A 17,580-nucleotide genomic window follows, 5' to 3' on the forward strand; every position below is an offset into this window, starting at 1 on the left:
GCTCAGTGCTAATAAATTCTAGCAACTAATTCTGCAAAGAAAAAATTTTTAAATAAACAAACTCTGGATTTTGAATGTCTAATCCATGTAGTGTTTTTCTCAAGGGTGAGAGGGAGCATATTATCTGATTTCAAAGTGGTGTGTGTTTGTTGGCTTTCATAAGATTAGTCCTCTTATGTGACCATACGTTTCTTAGCTTTCTGTTCTCTTCTTCCTCTTTTTCTCCCCCCTTCCTTCCAGTTGTCAATGGCCTTTTTCTCTTATGTGACCATACGTTTCTTAGCTTTCTGTTCTCTTCTTCCTCTTTTTCTCCCCCCTTCCTTCCAGTTGTCAATGGGCTATATTTAGAAACCAGCTAATTATGAAATTAAGACAACTTAAGACAGTGGACCAAGGCAAAGGAAGCCTGTGAGATAGGTCCTCACATATCGTTTTCTTTTATTTATTTTTTTTTAAGATTTATTTGTTTATCAGAGGGAGCTGAGGAGCAGAGGGGGAAGGAGAAAGAGTCCTAAGCAGACTCTACACCCAGCATGGAACTGGACGCAAGGCTCAATCTCACAACCCTGAGATCATGACCTGAGCTGAAACCAAGAGTCTGACACTTAACCAATTGTGCCACCCAGGCACCCTACATACGGTTTTATTCTTAAGTGGTGCACTCTCCTGCTATAGTCCATTTTAACTGTAATTTTGAGTTCTTGATATTTCAAATCATAGTCATTTCCTTACTTTTAAGCACTAATCTTTCTTAAGAACCTGTGATTACAAAATACTAAATGGTATTTCAAAATAGGCATGTTTTAATTATTGACCCCTTTAGACACAGTTCTATTTCTTTTGGTTGTATTTTGTAGGTGTTTCACCAAAACTAACAGCACTTTCAGCAGCAGCCCCCTTCCTGTGGTCCCAGCGGTAGTACCTTATCCCCAGGATGGTTTGGAAATGAAGCCCCTCAGTCACATGAAGATGCTTGCATGTCTGGCTTCCACAGTCCCCGACTGTGGCCAGTCACCCGAGGAGAGCTTCAAAGATGACATGGCACCAAGACCAGCTGAGCATACTTGCTGTCAGGACAGTAGACATGAGATCAACTCTGAGTGCACAGAAGATACAGTAGAGTTCAATAGAGGTACTGGGAGACCATATATATATATTATGTATATATGTGTGTATATATTTTTAAATATTTTATTTAGTTGAGAGAGAGCTCAGGTGCACTCGAGAGCATGAGCAGGCGGGAGGGGCAGAGGGAGAAGAAGTAGGCTCCCGCTGAGCAGGGAGTCCGATGCAGGTCTTGATCCCAGGACCCTGGGGTCATGACCTGAGCCAAAGGCAGATGCTTAACCGGCTGAGCCACCCAGGTGCCCCCCAGGATACCTTAATAAATCTTAAGTTTCTAGCTAGTGTTCAGTTAGCTGAGACCTATGTGAGGGAAGTTACTTTCAGAACATTCTGTGATCAGCTCATGTATTTCTTAAATACTGGGTGGGGGTATTGGGTACTTCAAAAAAGTTGACTATATTAAGGAATTCTGTGAAATTCGGTTACATCCTTCATCTCGGCTGTTAATACCATTACATTTTGGAGAATAAATCCAAATAGGCTTTGATTTGGTTTGTGCTTGAGCAGTAGAATTGCTGGAAGAATGTATTTTGTGATCGTGGGCCTCTTTTATTATTTGAGGTGCTTCTGGGGTTGTAGCCTTTCTTAAAGTGGTTATTTGTGGGATTTTAAGGGGTTTGCCTCTCAGATGAATTGTACAACTATTCATGAGAGCTCAACCTTATTTTGAATCTTTGAAACCTACTTTCTCTCTCAAAGTCAAACTCAGTGTATCTATAGGGCTCTGTCTTTGCCCATTATTCTTTCTTTATTGCTCAAAGTAATGTTGTGAGACTGTTTTGTAAAAATCCGTCTTTCTGATTTCATAATGCTCCCAAATTTCTGTTTTTCAGGAGACAGCTGCATCCATTCAGAAACAGAGAACAAAATTTTGAGTTGGAATCCTCTTATTTTGCCACACGTGTCCAAGGACTGTACTGACAAGGCCACTTGGTCTCCTCCTGGCATTCCTTTAGACAGCCCTGCAGGGGTCCTTCAGTGACACTAAGAAACCCAAGAGTATGCAAATGACCAGTCATGTTCCCACTTCAAGCCAGTAACTGCACAAAACAGGCCCGGGGATGGACTGTGTGAAGGACAGGAGTTCCAATCAGAGAAAATCATTATTTATTTTTTGTAGTAGTGATGTCCTATGAATGTATCTTAAAATGTGTGCCCTTTTATATTATTTATGCCTTAAAATTTCCCTCTTCTCAACCCCTCCCTGAGTAGGAACCAACCTAGTTTTGCATAGTTTTCAATCATCTGAGAGCGGTGGGATCGTTCCATGTTTCCGAGAACCTCCGTGACCGTAAGAGGTCCTTCTGCAAGGATCCAGCCTATTGGCCAATTTGGCTAAGAGGAAACTGAAGTTTTCACATGGAAAGCTATCTTTTGATGATGTATTGTGTGATCAGACTTTCTGAGAACATTGGAAGTCACGCTCAGTTGTTAACCTAGTGTTTGTAATAGCAGGTGTCTTATGAATTTTATGAGTGTCTTCCACAAAAGTGACAGGTGATCTGTTGACTCTCTGCACATGGGCACAAATGATGTTCAGTTGTCTAGGCACAAGTAACGTCACAGACGGTGTTATGAACATGGTTGAAGTTAAGATCTGTGGGGTTATTGCCATGTACAGACAGGGAACGAGGCCGGAGAGAAAAAGATAGCCCTCTAGTCCCACTGCATTAAAATTAGATTGGTTTATTATATTGTCACTATAGGGCTCTTTTTGACTATTTCTAAGAGTAGGAACAAAATGAATTTAAGGTGGTGACTTGGAAAGAGAGACTCACATCATGCTCCCAGTATCCCGCCACCCGATAGTTATTTTTCAAGCTTCCAACGTGGGCAATACTTGGAAGATGTGAGTGTCAGAAAAGATTTAGTTTGGTGGGAAAGGGGTATGGTTTGAAACTTCCTGACTTGTTTCAGAATGTCATCATTGTAAACACGCACCTGAAGCTTTGGCGAGCAGAGCCCATAAATCACAGTTACGGCTCCCTCTGAGTGACAAGGACATTTGCAGCTGCCTTTGGAAGGCTTTTCTTCTCCACTTCTAAAAAAAAAAAAAAAAAAATCCCACAAAAAAAAAAAAAACACTACTCCTATTTAATAGCTATTTTAATAGCTTCAGTCAAGCTTCAGGGGATCATTGCTCGTGATTCTCTTCATGAAGAGTCAAGCAGCGTCAGCATAAATGAAAAAAGTTCAGTTTCCCAGAAATTGCAGTGAAATAGACTAGAATACTATGTTAATCAACCGTCTGTAAACGCATCCGTATTCCCTTATATATGTCTACGTATCTTATAAATAGAGCTGTTAGTGAAATATGCTGTTTGAGCTGGGTCACTATGCAAGAATGCCTTCGAGTAGGATGTAGTGAATATAATTTCCGGGTCAGGTATTAGGAATGCTGTAGTAGAATCAAGTTCTCATTTCAGATGTCCATACTTCGAGTATACTGGATTTATCCTTCATGTGGTGTAGATGCAATTTAGCTTTTGGAGGGAATAGCTGCATCCCTATACTTTTGTGACTAGCAAAGGACAGAGTCCTAGGGCACAGACTCTGAAAACATATCCTATGTTTTGCCAACCAAGATACAGCCATGCTGTCACAAAGGGAGGTTTAGAAAACTAGGGAGTAGATGTTTGTGGGCAGTCATTCTGATTCAGGAAACAGGTGTATTAGCATGAGCCTTAGGTCATAAACTGCTTTTAAAGATCGAGTTTGAATATGGGATTTGTCCACTAGGAAGAGAAGACGCCTTTCCTTTAGGGCAATCTCGTTGTGGACTGCTTTATTTATGATTAGTAACGCTGTTTTAAGTGTTATCCCTTTTATTGTATTTTATTTATAAAAAATGCCTTTATATATTGAGACCTATAAATATAAATATAAATATATAAATATATATATAAAATTGCCTGACCGTTTAGGAGTTATGCATTCTCCCTAACCTGGAGTTGCTCTGAACGTGTATGACCTACACAGCCACCCGCCCACAGTCCTGCCCGATGTCGCTTCCCCGGGAGGTCAGAGGACACGGGACAGGGTGGGCGAGGGCACCAGCATTTGTGGAGTGACTGCTGTGGTCTCCGCTGCTCCTTAACCCTCCCGACAAGTCTGCGAAGCAGCCGCTACCACAGAGCCTACATTTCCACCCGATTTATCTGGAGCCGGAATGGAGCCTCCTTCCCCTTCTCCGCACCGCTTTTGAAGGCGCGCGGCTCGCTCCTGCAAGGGAAGCCGTCCAGGCTGCACCCCGGCCCCCAGTGCGGGAAGCGGCCCTCTGTCCTAGGCGCCTGGCCAGGTCCCCGGGTCTCCCTGGGCTGCGTGGGCACCTCACTGGCCAGGCCCCGTCGTGCCCTCGTCTGAGGATTCTCTGTGGTTCTGGGTTTTAGCATCGCGCTGTCCCCACCCCTTGCCCCGTGGCAGCCTCCGCTGCGTCCTTCGTCCCACTGCGCACACGTAGTCTGGTGACAAGGGCCATAAGGATGTCCCCTAACTCACCGTGTCTCCCCCCTCCTGGAGTGTGGGCTTTTGCAAAAGCATTTCCTTCTGGGTTTGGCTTCCCTGGAGCGAGTCTGCGAAGACCAGTGCGTCCGCGCGGGGCCAACCACGTCCCAGAGGCCTCCCTCCGGATGCCCTAGTGCCAGGGCCTTGACTTCATGGTTTTGGGTTTCACCTGTGTTGCTCTGTTTTTTGTTTCGTTTTGTTTTTAAAGTAATGGCTTTGAGATGCATGTTTTTGTATCCTATTGAAAAGTATGTTTTATTTTCCTTTTAAGTTGTAACATGTTTGGAACTGTACATATTCTAAATGATGTAGCGTTGACGGGTTTTATCTGGTTGATGTGACTTTATATTAAAAGAGCTCGCTGCTTCCCTGGAGAGTAGCACGTGAAGATGGGGATCCTCGGATAACTCCCTGTTTGTATAAAGCTGCTGATAGCTTGTGGTCGGGGTGGGTGCTCGTCTTACTCTGAAACTCTTTGAAATCTCCATCCTCATCCTCCCCTGGACATCCCCAGTGCACGTCCCAGAGCCAAGTGAGTTGATCCCTTCTGTTCGGACCGCAGAGATCCAGGCCCTGAAGGAACAGGCCAGGCCGTGGGGCAGCAAGTGTCTCGTGGGGAGGCTGTGTCCAAGCAGGCCGAGCCCCTCAGGAAGGAAGGGGGGAGGGCTGGAGAGCAGCCTGCGGAGCGTGGGGAGGGGGGCCCTTCTCGCCCGCTGTCTGGGTTTACCATTAGCTTGGCGCTGCATCTGTGGGAACTCCTGGGCAGGCGTTTAGCCTCCTCAAGAAGCAGCCCTAAAAAAAACCCTAATCAAACCGACCAAGGCTGCTTTGACCAGAAAGCCAACAGGGTCTTTGGCATGGGGCGGGGTGGGGCCTCGTTATATTTTATTTCCCGTGTTGAAATAAGCCTCCCTTAAACCTTAGCTCCAGTCCTGAGAGCCTTGAGAGAACTTGAAATCCCTTCTCTAATAAAGTCTAAATCTGTGAGAACCTAGGAAGCAACTTCAGTTTCTGTCCGATTCCCGTCTCCTTTCAGGCGCCACTTAGTCCTGGCAAGCTCGTCCCCTGGCTGTCTTGCTCTTGCTTCTCATCCGAGTCCCCCGCCGAGGCAGCTCTGAGTCCTGACTCTTCTAGTCAGTTGAACAAGCATTCATTTGTGTGTCACCCAGATTTCAGACACACACACACATGCACACACACACACACTCACACTCACACTCACACTCACACTCACACTCTGGAGCCAGTGAGTCATTCTGGCAGCTGACAGTACGACTCTGGAACAGCCCCCGTCCCCTGTCAGCCAGCTCCCCAGCCTGGTGGCAAGAAGCTGCATCTGGAACACCTCTGCTCTGTCGTGTTGGCACAGACTCCTTGAGTCTAGTAACTGTGTGTCCCTCTGACCACTGCAGACACAGTGACACTCCTACACCAGAGGTAAAACACAAAGGCCTCAGGGATGAGCACCTGGCTCCCCTGCCCCTCTGATTAGGCTGGTCCCGTAATTGAAGCTTGTGCTCTTCAGAAAGGAATTTGAGATTTGGGAAATAACTCCTAGAAGAGCACATTTCTTGCTACAGTGGAATGAAGGGAGCACATACCTCCACGTCTTCCTTCCCACCTCCTAGCTTCCTGTGGTAGGAGAACCTGCGATCCAGCCCACCCTGGGGTCAGCCTCTCCCTGTGGGAGTTGCAATTTGAAATAACCCTCTACTAGTGACGGCATTGAGTAGAATTTATTTAGCAACTGCTCAGTTCACGCTTTGTGTGGAAGCGGCCACCTCGCTCATACTGCACCAGGCACCGTTTCCAGAACCGTCCTCCCTTGGCCTTGGACACCGGCTAGTCTTTTCTCCAGTTGTGTGTCTTCCTCATCCTTCATCTCTCTCTTCCCCAAGCTGGGCCAGGACTTCTTCTGTAACCAGGCCATTTACCTTGTCCTCGTGGGGAAGGCTGGGTGTTAAGGGGCAGGGAGGGAGGGCTGGTGTCTTGGCCATCTTGGTCTTAAGGCCAAGTGTGACAGAAGGATCTTTCCATCTCCCGCCTGTCCCCTCTATGCATGCTTGCACATTCCTGTTGGGGCCTCATGAGGTCGTGGTCACAGTGATGGTGACATTAACTAGGGCATCTGTGGGTTCTTGTGCAGGATCTGAGCCTGGGGTGGTGGGTGGTGGTTCAAGGCCTGACACAAGCAAAGGAGACAGACGCCTCGGGCGCGTCCTGGGTTGTTCACAGGACAAGACACTGAGTATAGTGCCTGGAACTCAGGACTGCTCCCCTTAACATATGGGTGATTTTTGGGATAAAACTGTGCTGACCTGCTGGTGCTTCCAGGCCTTCCCTTGAATCCCTGTATTGGTGACTTTGCTCCCTGAGGGTGAAATGGGAGAGAAGTCAATGACAGCCACACTTCCCCAGCCCGCCTTTCCAGTTACTGGAGAATCCCGACCCCCAGAATGACTGGGGTTCTCCACTCACATAGGAACAAGCAACCGACCAAGGCCTGGAGGAAGAAAAGAAGGCGCATTACTTGAGCGACCCAGCATAGATCTGGCAACAATAACCCTCCCTTCCCCCATAGGCTCCCCACTGGAGACCCTAGCACCCAGAGGGGATGGCCCCAGATGCCTGCAGTTGGGAGTTGGAGCTCGGATGGACAGCTAGCACTGGGGAGAGGTCACAGGGAAGAGCCCAGATGCCTTGCCCGGGAGAGTCTGCATCTCTCCTTGGATAGGTGTAGACCTGACCCCCTTTGGAGTCCAGCAACCCAGCCCTTTGGCTACTTCTCACAGGGCAAAGTCTCGGGGTGCCGGGCAGCATGCTGGAACACCAGGAGGGAGGCCACCGTTGCCACCACCACTCCTGTGCCCGCTGCACCCAGCACTGCCGGATAGGCGCTGAAGGGGGGCTCCGCTAAGGGGACAGTGCTGGTTACATGGCTTTGGAGCCACTACTGAACTTGAAACAAGGGCTCAGTGGGCAGCGAGCAGGCAAGGCCCTGCAGTGGGAGTCAAGAGCAAGATGGCCCCACGGCGACCAAGGTCAAGTCTTTCCCAAGGAAAGAGGTGCTCGGCATGCCTCTGCTCTCAAGCTCTCGAGGCCCCAGCCAAGCCCCCCATTTCTGGCCCAGAAGGCAGCAGGCCAGTTATCTCGGCAGCTTGGGGCTGAAGGGAAGAACGCCCTGAGACAAGGAGTCCCCGGGATGGAGGGAGAGCAGCGGGGAGCTGAGAGCCCACCTGTGCCCCCGGGGCCAGAGGGGGGGTGACACTGAGGCACAGAGCTGGGCCCCTGCTCTTCCTTGATCACCAGCACCCCGTCCCACCCCCTGTGGCCCGACCCTAGGCCTGGGGCCTCCAGAGCCTCCCAGAGAGGGATGGGCAAGACAGCAGCGGAGAGCACCCGGGCGCAGGGGAGAGGAGAGAGAAGGGCCGATGTGGTGGGTGGGAGGGAGGCAAAGGGGGGATAAGGGACTCCCTGGGAGGAGGAAAGGAAGGGACTCCTGGGTGGCTCAGGCTCAGAGCGTCTGCCTTTGGGTCAGGGTGTGATCCCGGGGTCCTGGGATTGAGTCCCCCCTCTGACACCCCGCAGGGAGCCTGCTTCTCCCTCTGCCTGTGTCTCTGCCTCTCTCTCTCTCTCTCTCTCTGTGTCTGTCGTGAATAAATAAAATATTTTTAAAAATGATAAAAGAGGATGAGGAACCGGGTGGGTCGGTTTTGCAGAGAAAGGCTGAGTCCGCGTGCGGCCTGCACCTGGGGTCCCCCTCCGAGGGGTGTCAGGCCAGGCTGCGGAAGGCGCAGCGCGCGCAGGGATCCAAGCCCCCCAGCTTTGGGGGGCCCTGCCGGGCGGCGCGAGGTCCCCAGCCGCCGCCTCCCAGCCCCGGCTCGCCCCGGGCACCTGCACCGCACCTGCCGCTGGGGCGCCCACAGGTGGACGGTGGATGGGGACGCTGGGGGAGGACGGGCGCCCTGGCACCTGCACCCCACCCTGTCCGGTCCCTGCGCGAGGCGGAGAGCCTGCCCTGCCCACGGCACGGGGCCCTTAGGCTGCACCCAGGAGTGCTCCGACTCCCGTGCCCACCAGCCCGCTGCCTCCGTGTCTACACTCGCTCTGTCGGCGCCCCGGGCGGGGGGGGGGGGGCGCGCCCGCGCCCAGGACCCACGCGGCACCTCCCGCAGGGCGCTCGGGCGCTCGCCTTGGGTGGGCGCCCCCGGGGCGCGCAGGGTCAGCGCCCGGTGCCGAGGTGGAGCCGCCGCCGGGGTCCCCGCCAGAGGAGCCACCCAGGAGGGCGCACCCCAGCCTGGCCTCTCCGCCTCCCGGCACCGGCCCCTGGGCTGGGCCATCGCCAGCTGCGGAGCTTCTGCGGGGACGCAGAGGGCAAGGCTGGGGGCCGGGATGAGGAGGGAGAGAGGAGGTGAGGGCGTATGCCCACCCAGTCCGCTCCAGATCTCCCGAGGGTGCCGGTGCTCCTGCCTGCCCCCTGCTCCCCCGCCCACGGGTGCGCCCCTGCCCTACCCACCTCTGTGTCAAGCGCCTCCCTGCCGGCACCTGCCGAGGGGCCCCCTCCTCCCTAATGGCCCACCAGTTCCTGGCCCCCCGGGGACCCAGGCTGGCCCCAGAGCAGGTGCTCTTTTTATGGACTGAGTCCCAGAGACCCAGAGTTTCAGGTGTCAGTGACTCTGCTAGGATGGAATTTCCAGCGCCGAGACTGGAGGGAGGGAGGGAAGTATTCCCAGTGGAGGGCCTGGGCCATGCTGGCTGCCACCCAGCCCCCGAGACCAAGGGGAAATAATTTTGTGGGAACCGTTATAGGGGCGGCTCCTCTGTGTGCTTTTCTCCTATCTTCCAATTCAATAATTCCCTTTCTTCTTGAGTTGGCGATAAATAGGACTGGCAGGGCCGGATGGAGAGAGAAAGAAACCAGACCCAAGCCCTGCAGGCAGTGAGAGAGGCAGAGGCCTCTGACACCTGAACCGAGGATGCAGGTCAGGAATAATAATCAGGCATCTCTCATGCAAATTGATGCAAATGAAGGAGACGGGATCTCTGGCCAGCTAGACGGGAGCTGTCCCACAGCGGTTGCCCCGGCCACATGTGACCCTAGAAGGTTGCAGTGTGGCCAGCTCACGTCGACATGCACTGTAACTACAGCAGATTTTGAGGACAGTAGAATAGGATACCTCATTCATAATGTTTTATTATTATACATCAAGGTAATAATATATTGGATATATTGAATTCAATCAAACATTTCTCTTGTTTCTTTTTACTTTTTCACATGTGGCTACTAGAACATTTTAAATGATATAAATGGTTCACATTATATTTTTATTGGATAACACAGACCCAGACCAAACCCCCTGATTTCATGGATCAAAAAAACCTTGGATCCTTAGGAGATGAGATGACTCCGTCTCCTGACTCACTTTGCATTCCAGCACAGACAGCCGCCAAAGCCCCTCATCCGGGTTCCAAAGGGCTGCTGTCCCACCTCAGCCCTCAGAACTAAGCCAGCAGCCTCCACTCACCCAGCTGGAGCTGGCAGTGGGGGTCAGGGACCCTGAGGGGGTGAGTACCCCAGCAGGTGAACTCTCAGCCAGCCAGGTCTTCCTGGGCCTGCAGCAGATGGACGGCCGGCCAGTGAGGGGCTGCTGCTGTCCATCCTGCCAGCTCAGCACGGCAGGGGGCTCGCCTCCAGGCCACTCACAGCTCAGCATGATGAACTGGTCTCCCATGGTGACTGTGGTCCAGCAGGTAGGGCTCTGGCGGGGGAGGGTCCCCTAGACAGGGAATAATGGCTCAGCATGGCCCTATAGGAGGATGGAGGGCTTGGTAGGCCTACTCCTTCCTTCCTTCCTTCCTTCCCTTATTGTTTTTTTAAATATTTTATTTATTTACTTATTTTAGAGAAAGAGAGAGAGAGAGCACAAGTGGGAGGGGCGGAGGGAGAGGGAGAGAATCTCAAGCAGACTCCTGCCGTGGGGCTCAGGTCATGACCCTGAGATCATGACCTGAGTTGAAACCAAGAGTCAGATGTTTTATTGACCGAGCCACCCAGGCTCCCCTCCTTCCTTCATCTATTGCTTCACTCACTCATTCCCTCATTGCCTCAGTGACTCATTCATTCATTCATTCACCATTTACGGAGGGCTAGCCACATGCCAGAGAAATTGTGGGAACAGATGCCAAGCAAACTATTACAATATAATTTGATAAATGCCAGAGTATAGGTAGAAAGACAAACTCTGGGGCCTCAGGGAGGAGGACTTTGAAGATAGGATGGCATTCGAACTTGGTCTTGGGGGGTGGATAGGAGTTTACAAAGCAGAGAGAAGGCTAAAAGCAAGAGGGCAGTGGTAGTGTAAGGTCGATGACAGCCTGCTGACCCTAGGGGCTGGGAGACAGGAGGTTGTCACAAGGCTCCAAGCCCGACCTGCAGGGGCCAGGGCGGTGTGGCTGGAGACCTGGCTGGAGTGAGGAGGCGTTGGGAGGGAGAGTCTGAGCTGAGTGCGGCCCACCTCCTTGTTCCACGGCCAGTCTTGGAGTTTGTGATCCGGAGCCCCACCCCAGGTCCCAGGGCCCCCACCCACACCTCGGCCTGGACCATCAGAGCCCGGCCGTGTCCCGAGTCCTCTCACACAGCGTGATCCTGCAGAGGGTGGGCAGCGCCAGGGCCGGGTGCTGGCTGGTGCAGGCGAACACACTGCCGCTGGGGAGCCGGGCGGCTGGTGACTCCAGGTGACGTTGCTGAGAGCAGTAGGGCCAGTTCCCTGGGGCCCTTCCCACGGCAGCTGGGCAGTTGGAAGCCCCCGGACCAGGTGCAGACCAAAGTCACAGCCCCAAGGGTGGGGGGCACAGTTCAAGAGGGCTGGCCCTCAGGGGGATCTGGGTGGAGAAATGGGTGAGGATCGGGTTGGGGGGAGACTTCACGGCCAGCGCACGGCAGCACCCCCGGGGCCAGCTGGGGGCGGGAGGCCACAGGGTGAGGGGTAGGAGAAGTGGGTGGGCGGGGAAGGATGGATTCCTCTGGGGCGCTGGTGAGCAAAGAGCTGAGCTGTCGGGTCAGGAGGCGGAGGCGGAGAGGGTGAGCCGGGGTTTGGCATCCCCGAGGAGTCCCAGGGGCCCATGGAAGCCCCTGCCCGGGGAGGCTCCTCATCACCCGATCTCTTTGCCACTGGGCCCTTTGCCTCTCAGTCACTCGCAAGCCTACTCTAGTTCAGTCCCCAAGGCCACGGAAGGATCCCTTGGGGATGCGGCCCAGGGGCCGGGGCCCTCCCCACGCACTCCCGGCGGACGGTGAGCCTGGTGTCTGGGCACGGGTGTCCAGGCAGCTGCTGCGGGCTGGCAGGTGTACAGGCCCGCGTGGGCGCGGCTGGCACAGGCGATGACGGAGGCCCGCTGTGGACCGGGGTGTGGTCACGAGCCGCACCTAGTGACTCGGGGGGCTGGATGCGGCCTGGCAGCTCAGGGTCACCTCTCCCCTCACCCCACTCTGCGGTGTCACAGGACTGGACCATCTGCAGGCGAGGAAGACTCACCCCTGTCCTGTCCTCACCCCTCCGCTCGCTCATAGGATCTTCGCTGGACTTGCCCACCGTCTGCCAGGCGTGTATCACGTACCGGCTGTGTCAAGCACTGGGCGAGGCCCCCAAGGAACTCCGGGGCCCGGGGCCAGGTGGGTGTTCAGGGGCCATGGTGGCAACCAGCCTAGGCCGTGGGAGGCTCCCCGGGGCCCTGAGTCGGGGGGACGGCGGCAGAGAGGTAGGGCGCGGACCTTCCCAGTTTGCCCAGGATCGAGGGGCTTCTTGGGCCTGGCACAGTTGGCCCTCGAGACGGGGGAGGGTGGAAACAGGGCGTGAAGGCGCCCCGGAGCGGGATCCCAGAGCCAGCCCCTCTCACTTCTTGGGGTCACACTGTCTTCCCTTTTCTCCTGCGTCCCCTCTTTCTGATTCCCAGAAAGGACTGAATTCTCTGCCTGCTTCCATTCTGCTCCTGCTCCTCTGTTTTTCCCAAGAGCTGCTCATCTGTCTCCTCCATAGTCCTGAGTTTGCAAATCCCTGACCAACCCCCACCACCAGGACAGACATCACTAGTCCTGGCTTTTTAAATCCTCTAGACCTGCCTTGTCCAAGAGATATACGTGAGCCACAGATCTTTTAGAATTGGCCCGCAGCCAAATCTTTTTTTTTCCCCAAAGGTATTTATTTATTTATTTATTTATTTATTTATTTATTTATTATAGACATAGAGAGAGAGAAGCAGAGACTCAGGAGGAGGGAGAAGCAGGCTCCACGCACCGGGAGCCCGACGTGGGACTTGATCCCGGGTCTCCAGGATGGCGCCCTGGGCCAAAGGCAGGCGCTAAACCGCTGAGGCACCCAGGGATCCCCCTGCAGCCAAATCTTAAAAAGGAAAAATAACTAAACCCATCCAACCAAAAAGCACCAATGGGTTTTAATAATTGTAATAATATTTTGTATTTAACCAAATACATCCAGAATATTATTTCTGTGTATAATCAAAAAATTATTGATGAGTTATAATAAATATATATATTTTTAGACAAAGTCTTCAAAATCCAGTGTGCATTTGGTAGGTTGAGCACACCTGCTCAGTTCTGGCAAATCTCCAGGACTCGAAGCCACGCAGATGGCAGCCACGTTGGACAGGGCAGCTCTAGACCATCCTAGTCTTGTTCCTTCGCACAAACTTCTTTTTTTTTTTTTTCTTCACACAAACTTCTAGTTTCATCTTTAATTTTTTTTTTTTAAATTTGCAGAAGTTCATTAGCTTTATTTGTTCTCTTTACTAACTATTCTGGTCTTTTGTCCGCTTTTGTATCGGTTGCTACTTCCTCCTGGTTGCTAGTTTTGGAGTTCCTTGCAAGTTCTGAGAAGTGATCTGTGTTTGGTCTCTGTGCTTTAAAGACAAACTTCTGATTTTCAACTCCAAATTCTCAGCCTCTGACATGGGGCCAACTTGCTACCCTCTCTCCCTACTGTGTCCCTCCTCCCGGTTTCCTCAGGGTCCCTCAGAGTTCCGCTCATCCCTGAGAGGCCTTCCGGCTTAGTCCAAAGGCAGGCTCCGCAGGTCACCCCTTTTACCGTCATTAGGGGCTAAGTTGTGACTTTGAATGCGTGCTCATTTTCCTGGGAAAAGGGGCTCGTACCTGGAAAAGGTCACAAACTCTGTACTAGGTCTGTATCTGGTACCAGGGGGTACAGTGCCCTGCTGTCCTGGCACCACTCAGCGGGCTGGGGCAGTCCTGGAGGCCCTGGGGGTGTCAGGAGGCCACGTACAGATGGGTAGGGAGGTGCCAGCCCCCCAATCTGACTCACAGATGACATCAAGGAAGGTCCCATCACTGTTCAGCCGGTTGACCACGTTGTGGGCACTGCATACATACCAGCCCAGGTGCGTCCTGTTGACTGGGTCCAGCTGAAGCCATTGGTCTGACACCTCCACCAGGTCCTCCTCAGGGCCCCAAGGCACCCGATGTCACCAGGCAAATGTCAGGCTCTGTGCCCTCCCGTACTGCACATGTGGCAGCCACGGAGGTCCCCTCCACTGGGGACGGGTCACTCAGCCTCCCCTGGGGCTTCGATACAGGCACTGGCCAGGGGAAGGAGGGGCCCTGCAGCTGTCACACCCCCAGCCCTGCCCTTGCCGGGTTGGCCTGACGCCCCCCGGCCCCCACCGTCCCCTCCTTGTGATTCCAGGTCTTCCCACTCCCTGGTCGTGGACCCAGCCGGCCGCAATGGGAGACACGTGCAAATAGAGGCAAACGGCAGGCAGAGCCACTCAGGGGGGCCGGTCCGTGGCAGGCCCCTCATCCAGCGCGGCCCCGGGGGGGCGGGAGCAGGCGTGCAGCGGGCCCGCCGTGCGCAGGGCCTGGCCCGGGGGTGGTCAGGCGGCCTCCCGCAGCTCCTGCAGCACCAGGCTGCTGTTCCGCAGACTCACGGCTCCCAGAGCCCAGGCCCTGGCCTCCACCTTGGACTCTGCCCCATGGGTGACGGCCACAGGCCGGGCCTCAGTGAGCCCAGGGCGGTGAAGCTCCAGGAGACCCGCAGAGGCCGGGGCCAGAGCCCCAGGCCAGCTCCACAGAGCCCCCCGCGCTCCCTGAACTGCGTGGCCCCTGTCAGGGGCTCGCTGGGGCCACTGGGGCCGCCCTGGGGACAGAGCGGTGATGCAGGACATTTGGGCGGTGCTGGGCTCTCTCGCCCCTCCTTGGGCCCCTGCTCCTTTTCCCTGGAGATGGTGGGGACAGGTCAGTTGGTGGGGTTTTCTTTTTAGGATGTTCTTATTTATTCATGAAAGACACAGAGAGGCAGAGACACAGGCAGAGGGAGAGGCAGGCTCCCTGCACAGAGCCTGATGTGGGACTCAATCCCGGGACCCCGGGGTCATGCCCCGGGCCTAAGGCAGACGCTCAACTGCTGGGTCCCCCAGGGGCCCCGGCAGGCCAGTTTCTGAGCGAGCTTTGGGGTTTCCTGTCTGGCTGTGCCCTCGCAGCAGACAGCCCGGGGGGATCCTTGACTGCGATCTGCGAACCGCCCGGAGCTGAGGTTTCCACCCCCTGAGCCATCAGACCGCCCTGGAGGCTCGATACAAATATGCATCCCTGGGCCTCATCCCAGACCGGAGTCCGAGTCCCCAGGGCGTTGGCCCGGGCATCTGTGCTGTCAACGGGCGTCCAGAAGCCAATCTGCTGATCAGCCCGAGACTGGGACATCCACACGGCCACCGGCAGCTCTGGCTCTGCAGGTGTCTGAGGCTTCCAGGGGATTCCAGACCCACTGCCCGAAGGGACGGTGACCGCGGCCTGCCACCCGCCTATCCAGCCTTCAGTCGTCGGCTGGTCATTAGGTGCTGCCTGCTGCATCCCGGGCACAGGGTGGCGATGACATGGGAGGAGGCCCATCCCTGCTCTCAGGGGGCGCTCGATCTCCCCGGGGGTCTGACATGAGTCGTTCCTCTGTGCGAGGCCCTGCCCGTGGGGTACGGGTCCACCCGCACGCTGACAGTAAGAGCACCCCCTGAGACTGAGCGGGAAGTCATTCCTAGAACCACAGGGTAGATGGTGGAGCTGGGGGGGCCTCGCTCCCAATAACAGACTCTTCCTGCTGCTGCCAGCTTCTCCAGGGACAGAAGGGGACCCAGGCATGGAGCTGGAGGGGAAGGACCAAAGGCCAAATTCTGCCGTTTGATTGATCCAGAAGCAAAACCCCTCGCCCCCAAGCCTGTGGACCCTGCTCTGGCCCAAGCTACCAGCCTCTCCCACTGAGACTACTGGTCTCCCACTGCTCTCAGCCACCTGCAGACCATCCACCCTCGAGGGAACGTATGGAAGCCCAGATCTGACCGTGTCACTCCATGCTTACCACCCGACAGTGGCCTAGTCAGGATAACCCCAGACTTCTGAGGGTAACCCAGAATGTTCTCTGTCTTCTGGCCCTGCCTCCCCCGCCTGGCACAGAGGAGTGGCTCAGGGCGGGCTGGCCAAGATCTAGTGGAGAAGCAGAGTTAGTGAACTTCATCGAATGGCCACACAAGTGTTAAAGGGGGATCCCGAGGAAGGAAAAGGGAGAAACAACGGAGTATGGGGACGTGGTCTGGGCATCACTCACCTACGGCCCCTCCATGCAGAAGGCAGAGGGGCGTCAGCACAGGACGCCGAGCCGTCTGTGCGGAGCCCTCTGACCCACCATGGCCTCGTCTCCCTGGGTGGCTGCCCATCGGGGCTCCTGCCTGACACTCGGGCACTTTCTCTCCAGAGCAAAGCCCAGCCCTGGAAGGATTGGGGGTCTGGCTCGGGTTGCCAGCCTTGGCATTCTGCCCCCTGCCCCCCTCAACCCCCGCTCTCCTGTTACCCTCACTGGCCCGACGACAAGTGAATTATTTACCAGATGATTCACTCCATCCATAATGCAGAGCTGGGGAGGGCAAGATGTGGCCGGGGCAGATCTAGGGGACCCCCCCAAGCTCCCTGCATTTTTATTTTAATGATAGTATAAAACTAGAGATAGTATAAAACTGATGATAGAGTTGAAAACAGCCCCAAACTCATCGAATTGAACCACCTGCCCAGCGTGCACGGTCCCCCAGGCCTCAGGGACAAGGAGATTCAAACACGCCTTCGAATGCCCTCCGTTCCCTCTTGTGTTTTGCTCGTGTTTTGTTGGGAGAAGCTGGTAGAAGGTGGAAGGAGCTGGGAGTCAGACACAGCACCAGAGTTCGGGTTTGACCAATGGGCTGTGAAACTTCAGGAAGTTTCTGAACCTCTCTGAGCTTTCGTTCCTTTGCAGATAAATGGGGATAGTAACACCTTCTTTCTTGTAAAAATTCTTGTGGGTATTAAGCGAAAATTTTATATTATTAGCATATGGGGGGCTTCTCGGGTGCTAGTAATGTCCTGTTTCTTGACCTGGGAAGGGGTTGCAGCTCACCAAGCTGTACATTTGTGTTTTATATACTTCTCCGCATGCCTGGTAAAATTCCCTCTCTCACAGACACACACACACAAGCACACACTCAGTGAACAAGGCCCCGCGTGGAGTTGGTGCGCCATCCTTCACACTCCCAGGCAGATCTGAGCTATGACGCACGGACCTGGTGCTGGAACGGAGACCAGCTCTCCTGCTGCCCCCTGACAGATAGCCTGACGTGAGGTCAGTTTTCCATCCTCTGCTGCTGGGGTTGGGTGTAGGGTGAGATTTCTGGACCCCAGTGAGCTGGGGGGATCTGATGTCTGGTGTTGGGTTCATCAGGGCTCAGCTGGGACAGGAGTTGTCAGAGCTGAGTGTCCACAGGCTCCTCCTGGCCCAGAGGTGCTCACTGTGGCCCTCTTGGTTTCTTACTTGGCCTACAGGATGGTGGACGGACCCCTGTCTCACTCTCATTCAACCGTGGCTAAGACCCTTCCATGCCCTTCACGGGGTCACGACCTTATTCCTA

The 17,580-nt window shown here is 54.3% G+C and overlaps 2 protein-coding genes across 9 annotated transcripts in view; one reads left to right on the forward strand and one right to left on the reverse strand.

The window, feature by feature from the left end:
• The window catches only part of CDON (cell adhesion associated, oncogene regulated), a 112,208-nt gene extending 106,589 nt beyond the window's left edge, over positions 1 to 5,619 (forward strand). For 7 of the 8 annotated variants that reach the window (XM_041770194.1, XM_041770193.1, XM_041770192.1 and 4 more), the window contains 2 exons: positions 858 to 1,132; positions 1,959 to 5,619. In XM_041770194.1, the coding sequence (XP_041626128.1) occupies positions 858 to 1,132; positions 1,959 to 2,107 (424 nt within the window). In that variant the 3' untranslated portion in view covers positions 2,108 to 5,619. Of the gene's footprint in view, positions 1 to 857; positions 1,133 to 1,958 lie in introns of those variants that run through there. The other variant, XR_005990153.1, reaches the window with a different exon arrangement.
• A 1,094-nt stretch (positions 5,620 to 6,713) lies between these two features.
• VSIG10L2 (V-set and immunoglobulin domain containing 10 like 2) lies at positions 6,714 to 16,334 on the reverse strand. Its single transcript, XM_041772975.1, is given in 24 exon segments — positions 6,714 to 6,811; positions 6,948 to 7,000; positions 7,108 to 7,132; positions 7,420 to 7,542; positions 8,796 to 8,954; positions 8,957 to 8,986; positions 10,155 to 10,262; positions 10,265 to 10,386; positions 10,678 to 10,690; positions 11,265 to 11,354; positions 11,357 to 11,431; positions 11,434 to 11,511; positions 11,911 to 11,970; positions 11,973 to 12,017; positions 12,020 to 12,052; positions 12,055 to 12,143; positions 13,961 to 14,140; positions 14,142 to 14,266; positions 14,542 to 14,657; positions 14,660 to 14,701; positions 14,704 to 14,761; positions 15,266 to 15,643; positions 16,258 to 16,292; positions 16,295 to 16,334. Coding segments are annotated over 24 exon segments (2,175 nt in total).
• Between the last annotated feature and the right edge of the window lie 1,246 nt (positions 16,335 to 17,580).

The sequence above is a fragment of the Vulpes lagopus genome, chromosome 10, assembly GCF_018345385.1.
Source record: "Vulpes lagopus strain Blue_001 chromosome 10, ASM1834538v1, whole genome shotgun sequence".
Classification (NCBI taxonomy): domain Eukaryota; kingdom Metazoa; phylum Chordata; class Mammalia; order Carnivora; family Canidae; genus Vulpes; species Vulpes lagopus.